We start from the raw sequence: 26,948 nt of genomic DNA on the forward strand, positions 1-26,948 counted from the left end.
TAGTTTTTTTAAAATATCTACAAAACGAAACATGCTAGGTACATACAACCTTATACCAAAAGAAAGGTTGTAATATTTACTACCAAACGCAAAACTAATATACAGGGTGTCCCATTTAAAAAAAATGAGAAAATTTTGTATTTGCAAATAGTGATCACACTGTATATTTTATGTCTAAAAGTAAAAAATATTAAATTATTTAAAAATAACACTATATTTTAAAAACTTTGACCTATCACCTAAATTTTTATTTCCTTGGAAACATAATCCACAACCCTATAAATATTACCATTTTTCTCAATAAAAATGTAAATATTTTGAAAATTATTATCTTTAGGCCTATAAGACCTTATACAAATTTTTCATATTTTTAAATAATATATTCAAAAATGATTTAATATACAGGGTGTTCCATTTAAAAAAATACAACTTTGGTTCATACCGTCGTTCTGACTCACCCTGTATAATTAAAAATAATTTTAAATTATAGACCTCTTTGATACACATTAGTTTTGTTATAAACATTTTTTTGTATATCTCATAGTTTAGCCGTAATCAAAGAAGACCAGAGGTTTGGCGCACCCTGTATATGTGATGTTGGATTACAAAACTTGTCTCCTGAAGATATTAGCATAATGAGCGAAACACGTGTCTGGCTATCCAATAAGCTGGTTTTGCTAATGGTAAAACTGTTGAACAAAAATGCCAAAATTGCAAACTTCGAGATTTTAAAAAACAAAAAATATTTTACAAAGTGAAATTATTAAAAATCCTAATAATTAGCTAATTTTTATTAAATTTAGCCAAATACTTATTTTCAGCAATATTTTATTTTGTGTAGCCATTTATGAACTTTAACCCCATGAATATTTCACAAATGCCTTAAGGTGGACAAATTAAGAATTTCAACATGTTGAGAGTTTTCTTACCTTCTATGGAAATATCCTCAATGCGTTTTCCGGCAAATCGTTTTCCGGCAAAAAATTATTTTTGTGAATTTGTTTAACAAAAATTATTGTAAACAATTTTTCGATTATGGTACCGCCTCTCACCCTGTGGATTTGTTATAAGGACCTCTTTTTGAGTAAGTTTGAGCAAAAATTTCGAATTGGAATAATTTACCTAACGGGGGCGACAATACATCTCGACTATATCCTAGCAAACATCTTTCGTAAATGCCGTTATATGAAGGGTAGTGCAGGGTCCTGGTGATTTATTGCCGGGCTGAGGCTCGCTTTAGAATTAAAATAAAACCAGATGTGCGAAAGACTTTGCTTTGGAAATATTTACCTATACAATATGTACTATATTTTCACAATAATGGATTTAAACTTATATAAATTATAGAAACGAATCTTCTTCTTTTTGTGCCTATTCGTTTAGAATATTGACGATCATTCTGGCTTTAATGATTTTATTAACTGATGCTTTAAATAGATTAGTTGTTGTGGAGAACCATTTCTTCAGGTTCTTTAACCATGATATTCTTCTTCTTCCAATTTCTCGCTTCCGAATACTTTGCCTTGAAGTATTGCCCTCAGTAATCTGTATTTGGTGCCGTTTCTCATTATGTGTTATACTAACTTTCGAACTTTTTAACGATATATACTAACTTTCTCCTTTTAATGGTATACATCACCTCTCTTTCTTTTCCCATTCTTCGTAATACGGTCTGGTTGGTTATCTTGTCCGTCCATGATATCCTTATAATTCGTCTGTATAGTCACATCTCGAAGGTTTCAAGTTTTTTCTCCATCGCTTTAGTGAGTGTCCAGGATTCAACTCAGTAGTATTATAATATTAAAAAGATATAACATCGTAGGAGCCTTACTTTTATCTCCAGTTTAAGGTTGTGGATTTTAAAGAGTTTTGCCATGTTATTTAATGCATTCCGAGCCTTCTCTATTTTACATTTTATTTCTTGTGAGTGGTCCCATTGTTCGTTTACTATTGTTCCAAGATAGGTATACTATACTGTATACTGGTATATTTACTCAGTCCCCTGGTGTATTCTTGATAACCAGTTGGGCGCCTCTAATTTTATTTTTGCTTATGACCATAAATTTAGTTTTTGATATATTTTTTTGTAGTCCAAATCTTTTACTTATACGCCAGGGAAATAAGGCAAAAATATACCATGTTCGGAACACTTGAGCAGCCAGGTTACAAATGGTTTTTTTGGGTACTATATACTATACATATACCTAATACATAATAAATACAAAAATGCCCGTCACCGTTCGGACGAGAATTTTAGTTATTAACAAATAAGGGTCAAAATGGCAGTTTCTTCGTTTAAATCGGCACAGGTAAAAATATGGCCATTAAATATCTAATTTATAGTATTCTTATTTTAGTAGATAAGCAATTTTCCAACTCCCAACTCAATACAAACTCTTCTTGAATCGTTACGCGCATGCGCAATAACGAATAATAATTATGCGCACATTTCTCGTTACTGCGCATACTCGTAACCGTTCAAGAACGGTTTTTTATTGAGTTCATAGATCTAGTTGGCAGTGGCACAAACCACAAACCTCTAGATACCAATGCATATAATATAGGATGACATCACGTTGCCATGACAACCGTTGATGCTTGTGCAGGCTGCTTTGGCGATTGAAACGAGATCTTCATCTAACCAAATCTAACTTTGCTCTAGTCATATAAGACCTACATTTTTATAACTGTAATTTCATAACAGTTCATTTATAACTGTAATAACAGTTAGTTTCCCCATTAACAAAAATAAACAGAATAATTAAAATTGGACATTACGAATTGTTCGTTACGAACTTGTATAGTTACGAACTGTCGCCGTTACGAACTGTCGCTGTTACGAATTGTCCGTTACCATTTGTTCTACTAAACTGTAAACAACTAAAACTTGGTACTGTTTTTTACTTGAGCTAAAGTTTTGTCTTTGCGTCGGTAACTTTCTTCTTTTACCGTTGTTCTCTGTGATTACATTTGTTTTTGTTTTCCCTATCAATCGAGCTTATCACCATTTTTCTGGGACCTCTTTGATTTAATAGAAATTCGCGCTTATCCAGAGGCACTTTTTGAGATTTGCTACATAGACAATTAGGTAATCAGAGTGTCACATTTGCATGCTGCAAGATCGAAACGTGTAGTTTTACTTTTGTTCTTAAAGCATTTAATTTTATTTTTGTAAAATTCACTGTTTTTCCTGTTCGTAAATGGTTTCATAAGTTTCATATATTTGTTATGATAGGCTTTAAAAAGCTGAATAATTCTTGTATGTTAAATTATTGGAATTAAAGCCTTTTTCCATATTTCCTCCAATTTAATTGCAACCTGTATGGCAATACTAGAAAATATTCTGGCTCTTTCTTGCTGAGTTTTTTATCCTCTTGCAACCACAAAACTTCATCGCTTGTTTGTATTTTTGTATTTCGGTAAAACATTTTCAAGTATATTTGGTGGTTGCCCAAAAATGGGGCGTCCACAGCACATCTTGATTTTATTCCCCATGGTCCTGGTTTATCTATTTTAAAAATCTTTAGTTTACAAACAACAATAATAACAAAGTAGGGGTTAATAATAACAAGTATTAATAATAACAAGTAACAACCTTAAGTACCTAAGTAACCTAAGTAACCAACCTAAGTAAGGAACAACCTTATCCCAGAGACTAGACGCAATGCGATCAAAAGCGAAGTCGAACGGGAGATTAATAACCAAGAACAAGTTTTAGATCAAGTCCCTAATGAAATCCTCGATGAGCAGACTCCTGAGATTCCCATGCCAGAAACTCAACCTGATAATACACAGCAGGAAAACAACGAGTTGCGCGATAGTCTAGCAAGCGAAATGGCTCGTGCCGTACAAGAGTTTAATGGAACAAACCCACTTAGCAGACCACCGCTACCACGAATAAACTCTTGTAAGAAACTAGGTGCGCTGTTACAAATTGTGAACACTGAAGTCCTACCCAACTATGTCGTAGAAGCTCACACGTTGGAATATTTGCATATGCTAATCTACTGTGCAGCAACAGCAATTGCTAATGTAATGGGCGTTAAGATCAGAACACGACGGGTTACTAATAACGAAAGAACTGGTAACAGAATTGCACCCTGGGAAAAAAGACTGCTCGGAAAGATCGAATTATTACGTAGGGATATTGGTATAGTCACAGAATACATACGAGGTGTAACAAGTAGAAAAGTCATCAGAAGAGCTGAAGATATAATGCTGACTACCGCAAGACACTCAAGATATGATCCAGAAAACAACACAGCCCATCAGTGTCTGGACACATTAAAACAAAAGCTCTCCGTTTATTCAGGACGACTAAAGAGGTACAAAGTTAGTAACAACCGCAAAAGCGACAATGCTCTTTTTGAAAGTTCTGAAAAGGCGTTCTATCGAAAACTCAATTCCACTGTAGAACGTGTCGATAAGACTTACCCAAGTCAAGAAGAAATTCATGAGTTTTGGGGAAATCAACTTTCCACGCCAGCTGCTCTTAACAACAATGCTGGATGGATAGAAGAAACGACACAAAACTGCCAACACTACATTACGACCCTTTACGAACCCTTCACTACTGAAGAAGTCTCAAATACCATCAAAGAGCTTCACAACTGGAAATCTCCTGGACCAGACGGAGTTCAAAACTTTTGGCTCAAGAAGTTTTGGAGTGTTCAATGAATGCTTATCAACACTAATTAATCATGTTATTTCTAATCTGCAGGATATACCATCATTCCTAACTCAGGGAACCACTTATTTAATTCCGAAGGATCAAAATAACACCCAAGATCCAGCCAAATACCGCCCAATTACTTGTATTCCAACTTTGTACAAATTGGTCACATCCTGTGTAGCCCGGCGTATCTACCAACACTGTGCTCTGAACAATATCATAGAGCCTCAACAGAAAGGATGCGCTAAGGGTTCCATGGGTTGCAAAGAACAACTCATCATCGACTCAGTCATTTCTAACCAGGCATATTCCAAAAAGAGGAATGTTTTTACTGCCTTCATTGATTACAAGAAGGCCTTTGATTCAGTGCCGCATGAATGGCTTATAGATATATTGAGAATATACAGGTGTCCCGAAAAGATTGGTCATAAATTCTACCACACATTCTGGGGCCAAAAATAGTTCGATTGAACCTAACTTACCTTAGTACAAATGTGCACACAAAAAAAGTTACAGCCCTTTGAAGTTACAAAATGAAAATCGATTTTTTTCAATATATCGAAAACTATTAGAGATATTTTATTGAAAATGGACATGTACCATTCTTATGGCAGGGGCATCTTAAAACCAAATTATAGGGAAATTTCTCCACCCCATAAAAATTTTATGGGGGTTTTGTTCCCTTAAACCCCCCCAAACTATTGTGTACGTTCCAATTGATTCATTATTGTGATACCATTAGTTAAACACAACGTTTTTAAAACTTTTTTGCCTCTTAGTATTTTTTCGATTAGCTAGTTTTTATCGAGATGCGCCTTCTCTTTTAATATGTTTACACAGTGCCGGTGCTAGGGTATAAGGCGCCCGCCTGCAAAACTAGCACAGGCGCCCTTCGTTTTTTTTTTAATTTAATTAGATTTAGTTATTTCAGTTTGTGGAAATGGTACAAAATTGTACCGGAGATGTAAATAGGTAAATATATTCTCCTTGTTTCGATGTTTACAAAATTATCAATAAGATTAATATCTAATTTATTACCAAACACCATTTACTACAGTGAATGAACGTAAAAATCAATAATTTGTTACCTCCGCTTTCGGTGACCCTTCATACAATTTCATGAAAATTGGTGAGTGGTTAGAGGATACCTAAAGAAACAAAAGTGGCATGGTGACAACTTGCGATTTTACGCTGGGGATGGATGCCACTCCTTCTCTGAGATTAAAATTGTTTTATAAAAATAACGCCAGAAATCGATATAGAGACAAATTCTAATCAAAATTTGGCTATATAGCTATTAAAATAAATCCATACTTTTTAAGCGGTTTTTCATTAATAACTCAAAAGCTGTAAATCTTTACCAAAATTCAAGCTAATAAAAGAAATTAATTTCTTACTTGAAAATCCTTTTACTAATTCATCTGAAGCTATCAACTTCTTCTGAAGCTCATTTCATGGGTATTTCTGAGTACTTTGATAAGTGTTCAGTAAGTATATTTTATAAATTGTATCGTTTTCCGTTATTTAAACTTGAACACTTAAATTTTCAAGTAAGGAGTTTTTTCGATTTTTTATTACCCTCAATTTGGGAAAGGGTAATGATACTTATTTTGTAAAAACTTTTAAGTTATTTATGAAAATCCGCTTTAAAACATGCAACTTTTTCACGAAAAATTAAAATCTTAAATAACTCAAAAAATATTGATGTATTTTAATAAATTTATATGACAAATTTTACTTAGAATTTATCCCTCTATCGATTTATGTGGCTGTTTCTAATAAAATAATTTTTAAAAATGAATAACCATTTTCAATTTCGTTGCAAAACGAAAATACAGCCGAACCATATTCCAGTCCAATCAGAGAGTGCCGCAAGCACCTCTACCGGTTTCGAAACTTATTAGTTTCTCATCAGGAGGCACATATGCTGCTCTCCCTGATCCAACCAAAACAAACCCCAGCGTGCAGTCCCGAATTGCAACGAACGAAATGGCATAGATGCCCTAGCGGCAACTGCTAGCAAAAGACTAAGTTTTCACTCTAATGGCATATAACATATCCCACCAGAATGAAAACAATGGGAACCTTCTCTGGTTACACCTCCGAGGCTTCTACAATTTGCAAGCCATACGGATGCTGAGACTTAGTAAGATGAGGGAATTCTACAATTTACAATTCACGTCACATCTGCTCAGCGCGGTAAAGTTCCAACGAGACTGGTTCCCTTCATACTCCACACAGAGTAAATGTAAATCAAAAATGAATAACCATTTTCAATTTCGTTGCAAAACGAAAATACAGCCGAACCATATTCCAGTCCAATCAGAGAGTGCCGCAAGCACCTCTACCGGTTTCGAAACTTATTAGTCTCTCATCAGGAGGCACATATGCTGCTCTCCCTGATCCAACCAAAACAAACCCCAGCGTGCAGTCCCGAATTGCAACGAACGAAATGGCATAGATGCCCTAGCGGCAACTGCTAGCAAAAGACTAAGTTTTCACTCTAATGGCATATAACATATCCCACCAGAATGAAAACAATGGGAACCTTCTCTGGTTACACCTCCGAGGCTTCTACAATTTGCAAGCCATACGGATGCTGAGACTAAGTAAAATGAGGGAATTCTACAATTTACAATTCACGTCACATCTGCTCAGCGCGGTAAAGTTCCAACGAGACTGGTTCCCTTCATACTCCACACAGAGTAAATGTAAATCAAAAATGAATAACCATTTTCAATTTCGTTGCAAAACGAAAATACAGCCGAACCATATTCCAGTCCAATCAGAGAGTGCCGCAAGCACCTCTACCGGTTTCGAAACTTATTAGTCTCTCATCAGGAGGCACATATGCTGCTCTCCCTGATCCAACCAAAACAAACCCCAGCGTGCAGTCCCGAATTGCAACGAACGAAATGGCATAGATGCCCTAGCGGCAACTGCTAGCAAAAGACTAAGTTTTCACTCTAATGGCATATAACATGTCCCACCAGAATGAAAACAATGGGAACCTTCTCTGGTTACACCTCCGAGGCTTCTACAATTTGCAAGCCATACGGATGCTGAGACTAAGGAAGATGAGGGAATTCTACATTCCCACAATGGGGTTCCCATTGTTTTCAAAATAATTTTTATTACCGAGAAGGTATGGCATCCACCCCCAGGGTAAAAGTGCAAGTTGACACCAACTCACTTTTGTTTCTTGAGGTATCCTCTAACCACCCATCAATTTCAATGAAAATCGACCGAGGTTCAACGAAATCGGAGGTGAAAACCTTCATTGACTCAACTAATTTTCTACTGAAATTAATGCTAAACTATCAAGTCTAAACTAGATTTTCTTTTCCATTTCTTCTTTTTCGGCTCTTCTTTTTCAATTTTGCACCCCGGATAACTTTTTTTGAATCCATTTTTATTTAACTACACACTACTTAAATTAGATAGGTCACAGGGGACAGAAACAGTTTCAGAAATTCAGAACCATGTTTATTTTACCACAAATCATTAATGTTCTCTCCTATAACTGCTGACACAAAGATTATAAACAAATTCAAAGAAATTTGAAGAAAATAAACAAAAGATTCCCAATACCTAAGCGCAAAGATGTTTGGTTTTTAGAAACATTATATCTTCACCATTAAATTTTATTACGACACCGCAGGAATACAATTCTATGCGTTGTATATTGTATACGTTTTATATTTACGTGTGTGAGGTGCAAAAATAACAAACACAGGTTAGTGATATCTGGAACTTAAACCATATTTAAAAAATTAATTTTTCTATTTTAGTATATTATATGATGCCAGCAGAAAAAAGCTCATTTTGGCGCCCCCCAAACAGTGGCGCCCGCCTGCAGTGCATCCCTTGCAGGCCCGTTATCGCCGGCCCTGTGTTTACATAAAAATTTTATGGGGGTTTTGTTCCTTTAAACCCCCCAAATATTTGTGTACGCTCCAATTAAACTATTATTACGGTACCATTACTTAAACACAGTGTTTTTAAAACTTTTTTGTCTTTTAGTCTTTTTTGATAAGTCACCTTCTATCGAGATGTGGCTTCTTTTTCAAAATACAGCTAAAAATATAAATTATAAATAAATTTTCAGATTATTAACAGGTTTCTATAATCGTACTTAACCATATACAAATATATGGTGGATTCGAAAAATATTCAAAATATTTCGCTAAACACTAGCTTATCGAAAAAGTACTAAGAGGCAAAAAAGTTTTAAAAACATTGTGTTTAACTAATGGTGCCACAATAATAATTTAATTGGAACGTACACAAAAGTTTGGGGGGTTTTAAGGGAACAAAACACCCATAAAATTTTTATGGGGTGGACAAATTTCACTATAATTTTGTTTTAAGATGTTCCTACCATAAGAATGGTACATGTCCATTTTCAATAAAATATCTCTAATAGTTTTCGATATATTGAAAAAAATCGATTTTCATTTTGTAACTTCAAAGGGCTGTAACTTTTTTTGTGTGCACTATTGTATATAGGTAAGTTAGGTTCAATCAACCTATTTTTGACCAAAGAATCTGTGGTATAATTTATGACCATTCTTTTCGGGACACCCTGTATAAGTCGATGATAATATAGTGACGTTTTTAGAACATATAATTACGGAGTGGAAGACTAGAATTCACCTTCAAATACCTGGTGAAAATAACATCGAAACTGAAAATATCGCAATCAGCCGGGGCCTGTTTCAAGGAGATTCGTTGAGTCCACTGTGGTTCTGTCTAGCTATGAACCCATTATCTCAGCTATTGAACTCCACAGACGCAGGTTGTAGCATCAAAAATAACAACAATGTGGTGGCGAAGCTTAATCATTTATTGAATATGGATGATTTGAAATTAATGGCTTCCACTCGAAACCAACTCGATGAGATGCTAAAAACTGTAGAAACTTTTTCTAATGATATTAGCATGCACTTCGGACTAGACAAGTGCCGTATTTTAAATATAGTCAGAGGAAAAGTACAACCCGGAGGATTCGATATGCAAAATGGCCAGAACGTCGAGGCCATGGGTGAAAACGATATGTATAAATATCTTGGAGTAAAGCAAGCGCGGAGAATTGACCATAAACAAATGAAAACAGAGATAACTACTGAGTTTATACGAAGGGTAAAACAGCTGCTTAGCTCACACCTTAATAGTAGAAATTTGTTTAAGGCACTAAACACCTACGCATGTTCCGCGCTTAGCTATTCATTTGGCATTGTTAAGTGGACAAAAACGGACATAGAAAATCTTCAGCGAAAGGTAAGAACGCACCTCACAAAGGCACAAAACACCATCCAAAAAGTGCAGTAGAAAGAACGACATTATCACGGAATTTAGGAGGAAGAGGACTTATGGATATAGGTGAGCAATTAGACAAACAAATTGCTAATTTAAGATCTTATTTTCAGATGTAGGCTGAAACATCTACTCTACATCGCGCTATCTGCGCAGTAGATGACACAACACCGACAAAAATGAGGGAAGCAGAACTTCGCATAAACCACCTTACTAAGGACGAAAAAGTGCGCGCCTGGATGGGTAAACCTTTGCACGGGCGACATCCCAATGAGGTCAGCCAAGATTATGTCGACAATATAGCGTCGAACTACTGGTTGACATCAGGAAAGATGTTCCCTGAAACGGAGGGTTCATTACTGGCCATTCAGGATCAGGTTATACCAACCAGAAATTACCTTAAATATATCATCAAAGACCCTCATGTTCAAAATGACAGATTCCGATATGGATGTCAAGCCCAAGAAACCATCCAACATCTTACAGGGGGCTGCCAGGCATTTGCTGCAACTGAGTACAAGGAACGGCATGACGCAGTGGGAAAAATCCTTCATCAGGAGATAGCTATCAACCTGGGACTTCTCCGAACCGACCATCTCCCATATTATCAATACGTCCCTGAGAGTATGCTTGAGGATGGTAACTACAAGCTATACTGGGACCGCACTGTGCTCACAGACCAAACAGTGGCGCATAATAGACCAGATCTTGTATTAGTCAATAAATTAACGAGACAAACAACCCTCATTGATGTGGCGATTCCTAACAACAATAATCTACGTACTAAATTTACTGAAAAGATCGCCAAGTACAAAGATCTGGAAATTCAAATACGGAGACAATGGAGAATGCAAAGTACCCAGACGATACCGATTATTATGTCTACTACTGGAGTCATTCCGAAGACCCTCCTCGAAAGGATAAAAAAGCTGGGTCTGAATGAACATCTTTATAAGACCATGCAGAAAGCAGTACTACTCGCAACGGCCAGATGTGTACGAAAATTTTTGGGAGATACACCTGCATACCAAGTCACCTAGGGCTCGATAACACGGAAAGAGTCCCACCAGAGCTCAATCCTTTTGATACCGTAGGTATCTGGGAAGAGTCAATTTTCCCCTTAGAGGGAGTGTGAGCCGTATGGCTAAATCTGGATAACAAGTAATAATAACAAAGGGGTTGGGGAGACTGAAAAAACAAATAAAACTTTAAATATCGTTTAAATTTGTAATTGACAACATTTTAAGTTTTCTTTAATTGATCTTAGATCGAGTTAGCACATATTTTATTCCAAATAATATAAATTGAAATTTCCATAAAAATCAGGTATTTAATAAAATTCAAAGTCGTTGGGGAGCAGAACATTCGCTTAAAAATAAATTAAAAATACTAATATGCTGAAAAATAACACTAGCACTTTTTCACACTATTAGATATAACATTTCCTAAAATAATATCTGCCTGGGCCGAAATGTTTTTTAATTTATTGAAAAAGTAATTTTTTAATAATTAAATAATAATTATTAATTATAGTCAGAAAAAAATTAGATCGGACAACTCTTGCTTTTTTGCTTTTTATAATTGTTAACATACTAAATTACAAATCCAATAATTTTTATCCATTAAACAGATCGGTGCAGTTCGACCCTGTACGCTTATATATTATATCGTATTTTACACTACTGATGCATGCTTCAGGCAGGATATTTGAAACAGCGTTCGAAATTGTTCTCAGAAGTTGAATTTTGTTGCTGCTCGGTCTAGTCCTTTTTGTAGATATAGACCCCATGAGAGGCTGGCCCAAGCATGCCTCTCATGTAACCATTATTTGAGAAAGTGAAAATGAGATGCTGTGGACTACCAGGGCCGTACCTATTTTTATTCTTTATCATAAAAATAAAGTTATTTAACAAATTTCAAAAAGTTAAGTTGTATTTAATGAATTGATGATGGGATAAAGAAATAACGTAAATAGTGGATTGATATACTGATGAGGCACTGCATCACCTGCCTCATAGGACCAGCCGCCACTGGTCGCTGAATCCAATGGAAGTGGTCTGGAAGCCCAAATGTGGTGATTTTAATTGTTATTAACAAATTATGGTAAAATTAGGTGTTTTCAGGAATTATTAAAAGTCCTGTAAATAAACTGATAGTGTTAAGGTCTTCTCTGGTGTATTTTTGGTCGCTGAATCGAATGCGACTAGTCGCGCTTAGGTACTCAAAATATGTTCTTATTTTGTTAATAACAAAATAATAGTTTATTCGCCGAAAAGCTCGAAATGCGCTATCTACAACAAGTTTGTAGTCTTCTTCATAGTATTTTTATACGCTAAATCGATTGCCGCTAGTCGTGATAGCTTAAACCACGTTTCGACTTTGTTATTAATAAATTATTGCAAAAATAACGGTTTATAATACGTTCACTCACGGTTTTTGCTATGAATTTTAAAAAACCACTTGGATTGACATGAAATTTGGCATACACTAGGCTAACATGGCAGATAAAACAAGTGATATTGTGCCAATGTCTGCTTTTACCCTGGGGGTGAGTGTCACGCCTTTTCGGGGGTGAAAAAAGAAACCTTTTAAATAAGTCCGGAAGTGGATAAACTGATTAATTTTAAGCAACTTTTGTTCCATACAGTTTTTTTACCAAGTCAATACTTTTGGAGTTATTTGGTTTTTTTGTTGAAAAATTAACATATTCACTCGCAAATAACTCGAAAAGTATTGACTTAGTGAAAAAACTGTATAGAACAAACGTTGCTTAGAATTTATCAGTTTATCCAATTCCGGACTATTTTAAAGGTTTCTTCTTTCACCCCCGAAACGGGGTGAAACGCACCCCCAGGGTAAAAGCACACATCGGCACAATATCATTTGTTTTGTTTGACATGTTAGCTACGTGCATGCCAAATTTCATGTCATTCCAAGTGGTTTTTTAGATGACTCCTAGTAGAGCAAAAACCGTGAGTAAACGTACTATAAACTGTTATTTTTGCAATAATTTATTAATAACAAAGTCGGAACCTGGTTTAAGCTATCACGACTAGTGACAATCGATTTAGCGTATATGATTCAATAAAATTGTGTTTTGACTGGGAAAGTTCTGATTTCTTTCATTATATATGGCTTTTGGGCTGCTGAATCCGAATATGAGGTTTGCGGACAAAATTTCTTGCAGGAACATTGAAAAAATCGCGAAAAATGCGAAAAATTTCAGCTTTTTTCCGCTTTTTTGCTCAAATCTCGAAAACTATTAACTTTTAGTAAATGGTCTGTTAACAGAAATTAAAGTACTTAAAATTATCTACAAACATCACTAATTACTTTTTTTTTTTCAGACGAACTGTTCGGTCTAAAGTATAAGTTGAAAATTGCCAATTTTTAACGGTCTCCGCAAAACCCACTTTTTACATTCCAAAACTTTATTTTTTATTAGAATGCTGCCATTTGATAAATTTCTCCTAGTTTTCTGTACAAAGTAGTTGGTACAGTAGTGGTTAGTACACTGTAGTTTTCTGTGCACCTGAGATTTATGGAAGTCAGAGAGCTGTTCAACTAATAAATTTTGAAAGGACAAAACCTCAAGCTTTATCAGAAATCAAGATCCGAAGTGAATTTCCACACCAACTGAAACTGTGACTCCATCTGTGCCTGATCTTCTGGGTCTAAAGGCTGTATGACACTATGCATTTTCTTGTATCATTTCTAATATCGTTTCTGATATCGTTTCTTGTATACATTTTCTTGTATCATTTCTTGTACGTACATTTGTGCCCTGTATGACACTATGCAAGTTCTTGTATCGAAAATTGTATGAAATTCGGCACGTGATTGGTCGAAATTTTGTTTGTCACCCTGTGTCACGTTATGGTAGTACTGCATCTACAGACACAGCTGATTTTAAATATTTTATAAAATTTATAAACTTTTATATAATTAACATTTTAATGTTAACCAGAATTTTACGTTGACTGAGGTTGATTATTTGTGTTTTTGTTTTGTTTTGATATTTGTGCTAAAATATTTGCATTAGAATTATCTTCAGTTTGATCCAAATTAGGAACTATTGTATTTTCGTCTATTAAAAAATTATGCACCATGAAACCTAAATTTATAGTTTGAACTTTACTAGGAGCTAAATATATGGTTATTAGTAGAACAGTAGTCCATACCAAACGGTATATTAAGTATCAATAAAATATTTATAAATAATACCTACAAAAACACAAATAAATTCATCAATACATTATTCCATTTTCATTTCAGCCGCCATTATGAGTAAGTAATTATGACATTTTAGATGTTTTACCAGCAGGTTTTACGTTTTTGCTCTTTGCGCAGAAATTGGCGCAGTTCTTGTACAATAATCTGTGCCTGACACAAATTCTTGTATCGTTTCTGATATCGTTTCTTGTATCTGTGTATGACACTATGCATTTTTTTGACATATCAGAAACGATATTAGAAATGATACAAGAAAATGTATAGTGTCATACAGCCTTTAGGTAAGGGAAAAGCAGAGATATTCTCGGTATTTTAGGATGGAATGTGTATCGAACCGTCTATAATGTTCTAAGGTCCTACTAAGAAATAAGAAAAGTCAATTACCTTAAATCTACGACTTCCGAAGTCTCAGCAAACACACGAACTGGTTGACGTCCTTTGCGATGGCGATGAGACACCACCTCTAGTATCCGCCACTGTCTTACTGCTCCCGGGTCCCAGCTAATCCGCCATTTAGTGTTCCAAGTCTACACTCTAGACGACAACTTCGGACATAGTTAGTACGGTATTACGCGAATTCGTATTTTTTTTCGCAGATCACTAGTAGTTCCGATCGCACCCCTTTCCTCAAGGAATTAATCCGTAACAAAAAAAAAAAAATTACCCTTCGTTCGCTTACACACACGCCGAAAAAAAACATTCCAATCGTCTTTTATTTTGACCGTTCTTCGCAGCGCACTCCCCAAAGAACAAAATAACACTACCGAAAAATCCTCAAATCTGTTTTTTTCTCGTCTCTTAGAAGTTTCAACACCCAACAAACAAAACCATAAATCCCTTTTACTATCCTCCAAAATGCACCTGCTCCTATCGCGTGTCATAAACATTTCCATTATCAGCCGCCGACGAAAAACATATCGAATTACACGGAAAGAATTTGTTACCGCGACGAACAACAGTCGAACAACAGTCACCCGGCTGACGGCCATAAAACCAGGGACGTTACATCACTCCCCTCCACATAAAAAGATTGCCCCAAGGGTAATCCTTTTCAATCCTCTACACGACATCTAAGGGGTTTTCGCCTCTCTCGCTGAGGCCGGCCTCCTCTTGATAACCCAGGTTCCTCCACGGTTGCTTCGTTAATTACGTCTAGGATTTCCTCGTCACCCGAACTTTCCCCTACTTCTGCCGCTACCATCTGCTCTTCTTCACTGTTGGTGTCCGTAAGCTGCTGTAAGTCCTGCAGTTCTTCACTGAGACCGGAGTCATCTGTCCAGAACTCACTTTCGTTAACTCCATCGGAGGTTGGAGTGTATCGCTGTGGAGGCCTTCTCGTTCTTGGGGTTATCATTCTCGATTCGTCCGGAACGTCTCCAATATAACAGTCAAGGTCACTCGTTGTGAATAGTCGTGTATATGAGTGCTCCCGAAATTTTTAAAATAAGTAGTAATTCGTTTCAGTAATAAAGTTCTCATCTTTGTTGAGTGGTGACAACTGATGTTGCAGTACTTAGTGAAGGTCCAAGTAAGTTAGAAATATACTAATTAATAGAGAAATTTGAGCAATTGCAGTAATACAGTGTATTGGTGAATATTAAATTAATAACTGCTAAAGGGATCCATACACGTATAATGGCAACAAAAACTAGAAGCGGAATCTTATCAAGTGGTGCTTCTTTGGACGAAAACAGTTTAGAAGTCATAATATCAAAAGTATGTCAAAAGTTTATGACAAAACTGGACCAGAATTTAGATAATTTGGAGAAAAAATTTGATGCAGTTCAGGATACACTTAATGATGTATCACAACAAATATTAAATATGAAAACAAACATAGAAACACACACAACAGAAATTAGCAACATATCAAAAACAATTGATGACATAGAGGCACTTCAAAAGAAAAGGACCCTGCGTTTTGATGGCATTAATGAAACTAATAATGAAAATTTGATGTCCGTTGTCATAAATATTATAAACAACACATTGAAAATAAAATGCAATTCCAGCGAAATTTCTAATTTATACAGACAAGGTAAATTAAACTTGCAAACTAATAAATCGAGAACAGTGGTGGTAGACTTTAGTTCTTATTTGAAGAAAAAGGAAATTCTAAGTGCTAGAAGACAATTAAGAGAAACAAAAATATTTGTGAATGAAGATCTAACGAAACATAGGTATTCATTATTGAAGAAGGCAAGGAGTAAGTTCGGGAAGACTGAGGCATGGAGTTACGATGGTAGAGTATTTATAAAGAAGAATGATGAAATTAAAGTGATTACTTGCGAATCGGATCTTGACAATTAACGTGTGTGGGCTACTTTATACTCAAAGTTTCTGTAATGTGTATATTAGTGACTGATAAGTTTTTGTTGATAGTAATTTAGATATATTAATTTGGAACTTAAATTCGTTGATTTTGGTTTGTAGTTTATAAGAGGATAAAAATATTGATGTTGTTAATGAGTTACTTATAGAAAAACTGGATGTTTTAAATTATTTCAATTATTGTTTTAAGTTATTTGGTTTGTCAAAAATGTATGAAAAGAATTTACTACGGTATAGTAGAAATAAAATAGGTGTAAAAAAAATATATATTAAATAATAAATATAATATGATTAGGATTTGATATCAGGGGACAACTCAATTCATGACAGGGATTCACATAAACTTTCAGAATTGTAGGGGACTTAACACGAAAACTGCGGAATTCTATAAAAATTGCTTGGAAGGTAATTATGATGTAGTAGTAGCTGTAGAAACATGGCTTCGGGAGGATATGGTTGATGGAGAACTAATTGATATAAATGTATTTAACTTATTGAGATCTGACAGAAACCAGGAGATTTCTGGCAAAACTAAGGGAGGAGGAGTATTAATGGTAATAAAAAAGGAGCATAAGATTTTAAAAGTAACACAACATTGTTCATCTTTTGAAATTTTGGTTGCGGATTTAAAAGTTAATAACAAATTAAGTATAAAATTAATTGGAGTGTATATTCCACCAGATTGTAAATTACATGACTATGCGAATTGCTTCGAATTGTTACAAACACATATTACTGATATTAATAACACGTTTATTTTTGGCGACTTCAATATTGCAGAAATTAAAGGAACCGAAAATCTAGATTTTACTAATGGAAGTGCTAAGTTTAAAAGTATGATTGAGTTTTTAAATTTTAATTCATTTTTGCTTTATAACAATGTAAAAAACTGGCAGGGCAAAACTTTAGATCAAGTAGTAGCATCTGCAGATAATATAAATAGTTGTAAGGTATGTCAAGAGCAGTTACCGTTAGTAAAGGAAGATAGATTACATCCATCTCTGGAAATTCAACTTTCATTTACAGTATCAAGTTTTAGACAAACAGATAAGTTAGTTGGTAATAGATTTAATTTTAAAAAAGCAAATTTTGATTTGATGTGTGATTTGATGAGAAATATGACGTGGGAAGCTGTAACAGAGGAAATAGAGGTAGATAAAGCTCTAGATATCTTTTACTCAAAAGTACTTAATATATTTGAAGGATCTGTACCACAATATAATATTTACAAGAATTATTCTAATTTTCCGAAATGGTTTACGCCTGATATCAAAAAGTTGCTCAAACAAAAAAATAATTTTAGAAAGTTAAGACATGTTTCAATTTATTTTAACAATCAATTTATAGAGACCAGAAAAAAACTGAAATCATTAATTAACATAGAGCACAGGAAATATATACGGCAAATTGAGGAAAATATAGAAAATGAGTTTAACAATTTCTGGAATTTCATTAATAATAAGAATTCTAAGTCTAATCAAACAGAAATATTTTATTTTGGGGGTAAAGAAATAAATCAGAGTGATACTGCTAATGAGTTTGCGAAATATTTTGAATCTGTTTATTCTACCGACATTTCTAGCTATAACACTAATTTTACAAATATTGTTAGTAATAACAATGTTTTGAATTTACCATCAATAACAAGCGTAGATTATGATAATGCAGTCAAAAAGCTGAAACCAAAGAAAGCTGCCGGTATAGATGGCATCCCCCCGTATATTTTAAAGGCATGCCAAGAGTGGTTAAAGTTACCATTATTACATATTTTTAATCTAATAATAACTTATTCAAAATTTCCAGAAAAATGGAAACTATCTTCAATTACTCCAATATTTAAGGCGGGTAACAAAAGAGATATTGAAAATTATAGAGGAGTCGCTATTATGTGTGCTCCATCAAAAATTTTCGAACAAATATTGCATGCTCATGTATATAATCACATCAAAAATAGTATTAATGATCATCAACATGGTTTTATGTCGGGTCGCTCGATAAACACAAGTTTTATTTCATTCACCGAGTCTGCAAACAATGCGTTAGAAAAACAATTGCAATTGGATGTAGTGTATACGGATTTCGAAAAAGCCTTTGATAAAGTAAAACACGATGTTCTTTTAAGAAAGTTATGTAATTTTGGCTTATCTGATAATCTAATAAAGTTATTTAAAAGTTATTTGCAGAATAGGAGTTTTGTTGTAAAACACAATGGAAATACTTCTGGTAAATTTAAGGCTAACTCGGGAGTACCACAAGGGTCTAATCTTGGACCACTTTTGTTCTTAATGTTTATAAATGATTTAGCAAACGTCATCCAGTATTCAGATTACTTATTATTTGCAGATGATTTTAAGTTATTCAAAATAATTCAAACTGTTAGGGATTGCGTAATGATTCAAAGGGATATTGAGAACATTTTATTATGGGGTGACAATAATAAGATCAAATTCAATATAAATAAGTGCTACGTTATGTCTATTACCCGTAAAAGAGAACCAATAGTATTTGATTATTTAATAGGACTGAATGTTTTAAAAAGGACCAGTGAGGTCAAGGATTTGGGTTTGATTTATAATAATCAACTGTCATTTGCTACACATATTGGTAAAGCTGCAAAACGAGCGAACCGTATGCTGGGTTTTATATGTCGACAAACTTGCGATTTTACTAGTATTAAGGGTATAAAAATATTATATAATACTTTAGTTAGACCAATATTAGAATTTGGTTCCATTATTTGGGGACAACAACCTCAAGTACATTTAGAGGCACTAGAAAAAGTTCAGAATAAGTTTCTTCGTTATTTGTATTTCAAAAAACATCATCGATGGCCTGATTATGGAACCATAAGATCAACCATGCTAAGGGAAGAATTTGAAGTTTTGTCTTTGACTAGTAGGCGCAAATTTGTAATGGCAATGATTTTATATAAAATAATTAATAATATTTCAGGTACAATTGATTTACGAATGCGGATACCATTTAATGTTCCTCGAAAAGCAACGAGATATCAGTTGTTGTTTGGAAAAATAAGAACATCTGTTTGCTCTCCTCTAGAGGCCATGTTGAAACTAGCGAACAATATAAATTTAGTAAAAAACATTGATTTTACAATGTCAGTTGGTTGCTATAGACATATAGTGCAAGAGCACTTTAAACTAGTAGATGGATAATAGATATCATTAGTCTAGCTGTTTTTGTGTTAAAGTCTTCTATATCTGCCTATCAATAGTTGTGCTAATGACTGTATATATTAGTTATATTTGTTATATAAAGTTTACGATTATAACTGTCCATGTAAAAAGGTTTTAGGACCTGTTTGGATTTTTATAAATAAATAAATAAATAAATAAATATCTGCCGTACCCCCTAAGTCATCGTCGTTAACTTCTGGTTCTCGTGCATAACCCCATACAATTTCTCCTTCCTCGTCGCTTCCTTCGTCGTCGGTCATTCTGGGTCTCTCTTCTACTCCATCTTCTATTATTCGCGGAAGGGATAACGTAGGTTTTGCTTGGTTGCCGATTTGTTCTTCCGATACGTCTGGATCTTCCCAGGCTTTATAATATTTTAGCCGATCTATGTGGTAAGTTTGGGTCTTACCGTCGCCCTTATCTACCACGTAGTTCACAGCCCCGCGTTTTTCTATGATTTTGTATGGCCCACTCCATGGTTTGAAAAACTTCTTACTGACTCCGCTGGGCACGATCGGATTTTGAATATATACATAATCACCCTCCTTTAAATTTCTCTCGTGCCTTCCCCGATTCATTCTCTCGGCATTAGTTTGTTCTAGTTTCCGCGCTTGTTCTGCTGCTAATATATAAGCCTCGTCCAGTCGCCTTCGCAGTTCCGCTGGGTAGCTTAACTCTCCTCGGTCATCTATTCTCGGTCCCACGTCACAGTCAAAAGGAATATGTACTTCCCTCCCAAAGGTTAACCAATTTGGGGTGAAGCCCGTAGCATTATGTTTCGCACTCCGGTAAGCCATTAGCGCCAGTCCTATATGTTCGTCCCAGTCCCGTGCCTTACTGTTCACATAATGCTTCACCATTCCAATAAGTGTTCGGTGCAATCGCTCCACCCGTCCATTTACTTGGGGCCGATACGCCGTGGTTTGAATCTTCTTGATTCCCAATAGTCTACAAACTTCTTTCATTAGCTCCGAAACAAAATTTGTCCCTTGATCCGTCAGTAACCGCTCCGGCGCTCCATGCCGAAGGACGACCTCGTTCACAAAAACACGCGCCACAGTTTCGGCCGATAAGTCTTTTATGGGTATCGCCTCAGCATATCGCGTAAAGTGGTCTACGTACGTCAAGAGATATTTATTACCTCTCTGCGTTTGTGGCAAAGGACCCACTATATCCATTCCTACCATTTCGAGAGGTCTAGACGTATGGTATGGTTCACAAATGGGCACCCTATTTACACTTTTCGTCCGTCCACATTCTCTACAGTCCTCAACATGCTTTCTTACGTCCTTTTGCATGGTTTCCCAGTAAAACTGCGACTCCGCCCGCTGAAGTGACCGCTGTACCCCACAATGTCCCGCACTCGGTTCATCATGTGTCCGCTTCAACACCCGATTTCTCATTTTTACGGGTACTACGACTCGCCACCTACCGCCCGTCACTTTGTATAGTACGCCGTCCAAATCCTTTCGATATTCCTCGCTACCACTGTTGACATAGCGCTGGCACTCGTTATCGGACTCTTGAGTTCTTTTGATCCACTCCCGATCTATTGAGTAATCTTCATCGCGCCTAACATTTGCTACGGCTCTACTTAAAGCGTCCGCGTTTACGTGTCTCTTTCCCGGCTTATACACTACCTCATACTCGTACTCGGCCAGTTTCATTTGCCATCTCGCTAGTCTAGACGACGGATCTTTCACCTGCAACGTCCAACGTAACGGCGCATGATCGGTGATTACGCTAAACCTCCGCCCGTATAAGTAGCACCTAAACTGACCGATTCCCCAAACCATCGCTAAAAGTTCCTTCTCCGTTACCGAGTAGTTTCTTTCCGCCGTGTTGAGTTGCCTTGAAGCGTAGGCTATCGGATGCTCTTCTCCTCCAAGTCGCTGTGACAAAACCGCACCTAAAGCTAGTTCCGACGCATCAGTCGCTAGGATGAATGGCAGTTCAAAATCTGGATAGCGCAATACGGGGTGTTTCGACAAACTCTCTCTTAGTCGGTCGAACGCTTCCACTCTAGTTGGGGTCCACTCAAACGTAGTTTCCACTCTTATTAGTTCCGTTAGCGGCTTAGCTATTTCCGCATACCCTTTTATGAACCGCCGATAATATCCCGTCAACCCCAGAAAGGCGCGTACTTCTCGCACAGTCTTCGGCCGCGGATATGTGCGTATTGCTACAACCTTCTGTGGGTCAGGTTTTACACCTGCGCTGGTGACTAAATGACCCAAATATATCAGTTCACTCATCATGAACTGACATTTCTTAAGGTTCGCTTTAACACCTACTTCACGTAGCCGCTGTAAAACATTTCGCAACCGCCTATTGTGTTCCGTCTCATCCGCTGCAAAAATCACTACGTCGTCCAAGTAAACATAGCACTCCGTCCCCTTTATTCCCATTAGTACCGCGTCAATGAATCTCTGGAACGTCGCTGGTGCTCCTGACAGTCCAAACGCCATCCGGTTATATTCATAGTGTCCATCAATCGTATTGAACCCAGTCTTCTCTCGGTCCTCTGGTCTGATCTCAATCTGATGGTACCCGCTGGCTAGATCAATGGTCGTGTACCACTGGCATTTTCCCAACCGATCCAATGTTTCATTTATGTTGGGAAGGGGATAGGTGTCCGCCCTTGTCACCGCGTTCAACCCCCTAAAATCAGTACAAAACCTGTACTTTGCCTCCTCCCCCTCCAGAGCCTTTTTCTTTACCAACACCACTGGCGCTGCCCATGGTGAAGTCGACGGTGCAATTATACCCTTGTCCAGAAGATCCTGTATTTGCCGTCTCATCTCGTCCTGCAAGCGGAAAGGCACTCTATAAGCCGGTTTAGCTATCGGGGCAGCATCCCCCGTGATGATCTTATGTTGCACCTGATTAGTACATGAGAATTCCCCCTCCGTCTCTGCATCCATCACATCGCGGTATTCAAGCAATATCTCCCCTATATTTTTTTCCTGCCCAACTGACAAGTGGGCCAACTTCTCGTGAATTTCCTCTGTGAAGTCGGACCCTTGAGATTCAACTCTCACCTGTCTCACCATCTTGGTATTATCTCGAGTGATTATTGCCGTCTTTCCTACGACTCTTCCCGAACTTAGCTCCACGGATTCCTGGTTACAATTTATGAACTTCACCCATACATTATCTCCCATTCGCGTTGCCATCACTCGGTTCACTCTAACACCTGATGGTAGGTGTCCAAACTGCTCGACAATTATTTCCTCTGGTTGGTTCGGTCCTCTAATTTTGGCTTTTAGTATAGTTTCGCTCCAGGCTGGCAGGTGGGCCCTACTTTTTAGTACCACTTCAGCTGGCTCCCAATTTTTCTGACAGACTCCGCCGCAAATTGCTCTTATTCGCCGATCCTTTGGTGCCCGCTGAATCTCGCCATCTATTACTTTAAAATACTCTCCTTCATCCATATGATCTCCCTGAATCTGAGTCCTCTGCAAACACACAAATTCGTCTTCCTTGCTCCTTCCATTTTCCTTTGTTTCTTTGAAATATTCCCGTACAAACTCGACATGTTTCTTCTGGTTCTCTCTATGCTCTTCACTTTGGTGCGAAATAATGGGGATATTGTCCTCCTCTGCCTCAAGTAACTTAACACGATTCTTCAATTCTATTCCACCACGTATCCCACTTTCATCAGCTGTAAGCTTTATCGTCTTCTTTCGTTCCCTATTCGTTTTGCTTTTGCTCTCTGTACACTGCCGTGCATTTTGTTCCATCACTCCTTTGATTACTTCCCAATATTTATCCCGCATTACATATTCTGTCAACGCTTGCCTCTCACAGCATCTCTTGTCGGGTTGCAAGACCTCTCGAATCCTTTCTGCTAACTTAATCTTTCCCTTAAGGTTAAAATGGAATCCCTGCTTGGTATAATCGCTTCTCCTTGTGCCGCTGTATATATCGACCAGATCTACATTCATATGTATCTGCATCACCATTAACAAGTCCAAATTATGTTGACGGATGTCTTCTACAACAGTAGAACCTGACACTACGTCGAATCGTTTTGGTAGATTACAGAGAATAATCTTAGGTTTTTCTGTCTTCACAAATAACCTCGCTCTTGCATCATTTGCTTGCTCTTGTTGTTTCCGCCGAATATCGTTGGTGCCCGTTAACAAAACGAGGCAATCATTAGTTCCAAGTGTACTCGTCCGTTGCTGTACCCCATTAATAATATCTACAGTACCATGACCTGGCCAAACCATTTCCTCGATTTCCCATTCATCTCCAATCCATCGCTGAAGAAGTGGTTTCAGGAAGCGTCCATGACTATCCGCTGCGATCACTAATGTTCGTCGAGCAGAAGTTTCCTTACGGTTAACCCCCCTACCGTCATTTCCTAGCTTTTTCATTGTTGTCTCCACATGATACTCCTTGATTTCGTTTCGATGTAAATCAAATGTTACTTTTCTCCTTTTATCTCCCAGTATCTCGTGAGTGACTTTCCGTATAACAGGTATCATGGCCTCCTTCGTCCGCAATTCATTTCTATTAACGTCGATCACCAGTCCAAGTCGTTTCATCAGATCGAGTCCCAATATACCTTCAGCTCCACAGTCCACATCGACTATCCATACCTCATGTATGGCTGCGGTATCACCGATGGTTACGTTTAGCTTCTGCTTACCCTGGATGCGCTGACATACCCCCGTCACCCCCGTAATGGTCTCGCTTCGGCCGGTGATAACTGGTACACCCTCCACAGCTTCTCGCAGTAAGGTTACATCGGCTCCCGTATCCACTAAAACTTTTCTATTAGCCCCTTGAAAATCGGCGGTAATTATCAAGGATGTTACTCCCCCTGCGGTTACGGTCGCTTTCCCAATATATCCCCCTCCAGTTTTCTGGGCCATCTCCAAGCTAGGGGAACCTGGAGGGCCACCTAGTTTGGGGAAACGCTACGGCTTTCAGCCCGTCTTCCGGCTAGGCTCGCATAATCTTCCACCCCCTGTCTGACTTATCTGATTCCCATGGCCGTTGTCGCCGCGAAAATGGGCCCCTCCTCGCGGATGTTCCAGTATTTTGGCATTGTCTCCACACGTGACCGCCATATCCACAATTATCGCATATGGTCTGTGGACATGTGTTTATAAAGTGCCCCGGTCGCCCACACTGAAAGCATTCTTCGTTGCTCGCCCTTTTCCCCACCCGTGTTCCTTCTTCCGGTTTCCAACGTGACTCTCCACTCTTCTGGTTGCCCAGATGTATCGTGCACTCCCGTGTCCAGTGACCAACCTGTCCACACCTCCTACATGGGGTGTACGGTACTCTGCGCAGTGATCTCTGCCGCTCTCCTTGCACTTCTCCAGCCGGATTCGCCCTATCATGCCATTTACTCCCGCCCGCTACTATAGCATCTGCGCGGTTCATCTTTACAAATCCTTCCTTCTTCTCACCTTCGATCCGCCGAATTCCTCTTCGCTCGCTGCTATTGCTTACTACCGTCGCAAAGCTCTCCTCAGAACCGCTGCTGTTTGCTTCTTCTTCCTCTAGTTCCTTCCTCACCTTCCTTACTCTTTTCCGGTCACCTTCCTCTCCTATGTCCTTCAACATATCCAATACCACCGTCAGGGTATTTACTCCCTTCCTAGCCTTCACCACACGTCGTACCTCGCTATTTAAACCCTCCATGAATACTCCCAAGATCATCTCCTCTCGAATCTCATTCGCTACTTGCTTTTCCTCTTCTTTCTCATATTCTTTCACAACATAGCGCGCCGCTGTTCTACACCTATCAGCGAATCTCCGATAATTTTCCCCCTCCTTCCGTCGGATGTTCATTAGTTTCGCCATTTCCTCCACTCTGTCTTTTTTCACCCCAAACCGCTGCAATAGCAGCCCTTTTATCTCCTTCCATGTCCATCCCTCTTGCTTCTGACTCGTCGCATTTCGCAAAAATTCTGCCGACTCGCCAATCATTGTTCGTCTCACCAAATCAGCTGTGTTCTGCTCAGTCCACCCATTAATTTGCTGCAACATCTCTACTCTCTCAACAAACTCCTCTACACTCATCTCTCCTTCGCTACCACACCATTCTTTCACCTCTCTGGCACCTATCATTTCCACCCTCCTATTTCCGGCCATTCTCAGTTCTTCCATTTCCTTCCTCAAATAGTTCAGTTCGTTTTGTGTGACCCTCTGTCTCTCATCTTGTAACTTGCATACTTCCTCTCTCGCCTTTTCTAACTCTTGTTTCAACCTATCTACCTCGTCACCAACTTCCGCCATGGTTTTTAGAGACAAAAAAAACCCCAGTCTTACACCCGTCGACCGTGCCTTTCGCTTGGTTCTCGTCACACCTATACCCCGAGTAGACAGCCCAATGTCCACGACAACTAATAACTAATCTATCCCACCGCTGCCACCATTGTATCGAACCGTCTATAATGTTCTAAGGTCCTACTAAGAAATAAGAAAAGTCAATTACCTTAAATCTACGACTTCCGAAGTCTCAGCAAACACACGAACTGGTTGACGTCCTTTGCGATGGCGATGAGACACCACCTCTAGTATCCGCCACTGTCTTACTGCTCCCGGGTCCCAGCTAATCCGCCATTTAGTGTTCCAAGTCTACACTCTAGACGACAACTTCGGACATAGTTAGTACGGTATTACGCGAATTCGTATTTTTTTTCGCAGATCACTAGTAGTTCCGATCGCACCCCTTTCCTCAAGGAATTAATCCGTAACAAAAAAAAAAATTACCCTTCGTTCGCTTACACACACGCCGAAAAAAAACATTCCAATCGTCTTTTATTTTGACCGTTCTTCGCAGCGCACTCCCCAAAGAACAAAATAACACTACCGAAAAATCCTCAAATCTGTTTTTTTCTCGTCTCTTAGAAGTTTCAACACCCAACAAACAAAACCATAAATCCCTTTTACTATCCTCCAAAATGCACCTGCTCCTATCGCGTGTCATAAACATTTCCATTATCAGCCGCCGACGAAAAACATATCGAATTACACGGAAAGAATTTGTTACCGCGACGAACAACAGTCGAACAACAGTCACCCGGCTGACGGCCATAAAACCAGGGACGTTACAGAATGGATTCATGGAAGCTATCAGAAGAGATATACCATATTCATATTATGAACTAACATTTATTATTTGTACAGAAAACTAGGAGAAATTTATCAAATGACAATATTCTAATAAAAACTAAAGT

At 37.6% G+C, this 26,948-nt stretch overlaps 1 protein-coding gene across 1 annotated transcript; it reads right to left on the bottom strand.

Moving 5' to 3' along the window:
• Positions 1-24,699: 24,699 nt before the first annotated feature.
• Positions 24,700-26,004, bottom strand: LOC126882611 (uncharacterized). The gene has a single exon (XM_050647584.1). It carries the CDS (start codon positions 26,002-26,004, stop codon positions 24,700-24,702), a length of 1,305 nt encoding a protein of 434 aa, XP_050503541.1.
• Between the last annotated feature and the right edge of the window lie 944 nt (positions 26,005-26,948).

This window comes from Diabrotica virgifera, chromosome 3, assembly GCF_917563875.1.
Source record: "Diabrotica virgifera virgifera chromosome 3, PGI_DIABVI_V3a".
Classification (NCBI taxonomy): Eukaryota; Metazoa; Arthropoda; class Insecta; order Coleoptera; family Chrysomelidae; genus Diabrotica; species Diabrotica virgifera.

Bases quoted from the DNA above. Each gene is read 5' to 3' on its own strand.
- LOC126882611 (XM_050647584.1), bottom strand. From the start codon at position 26,004: ATGGCGGAAGTTGGTGACGAGGTAGATAGGTTGAAACAAGAGTTAGAA.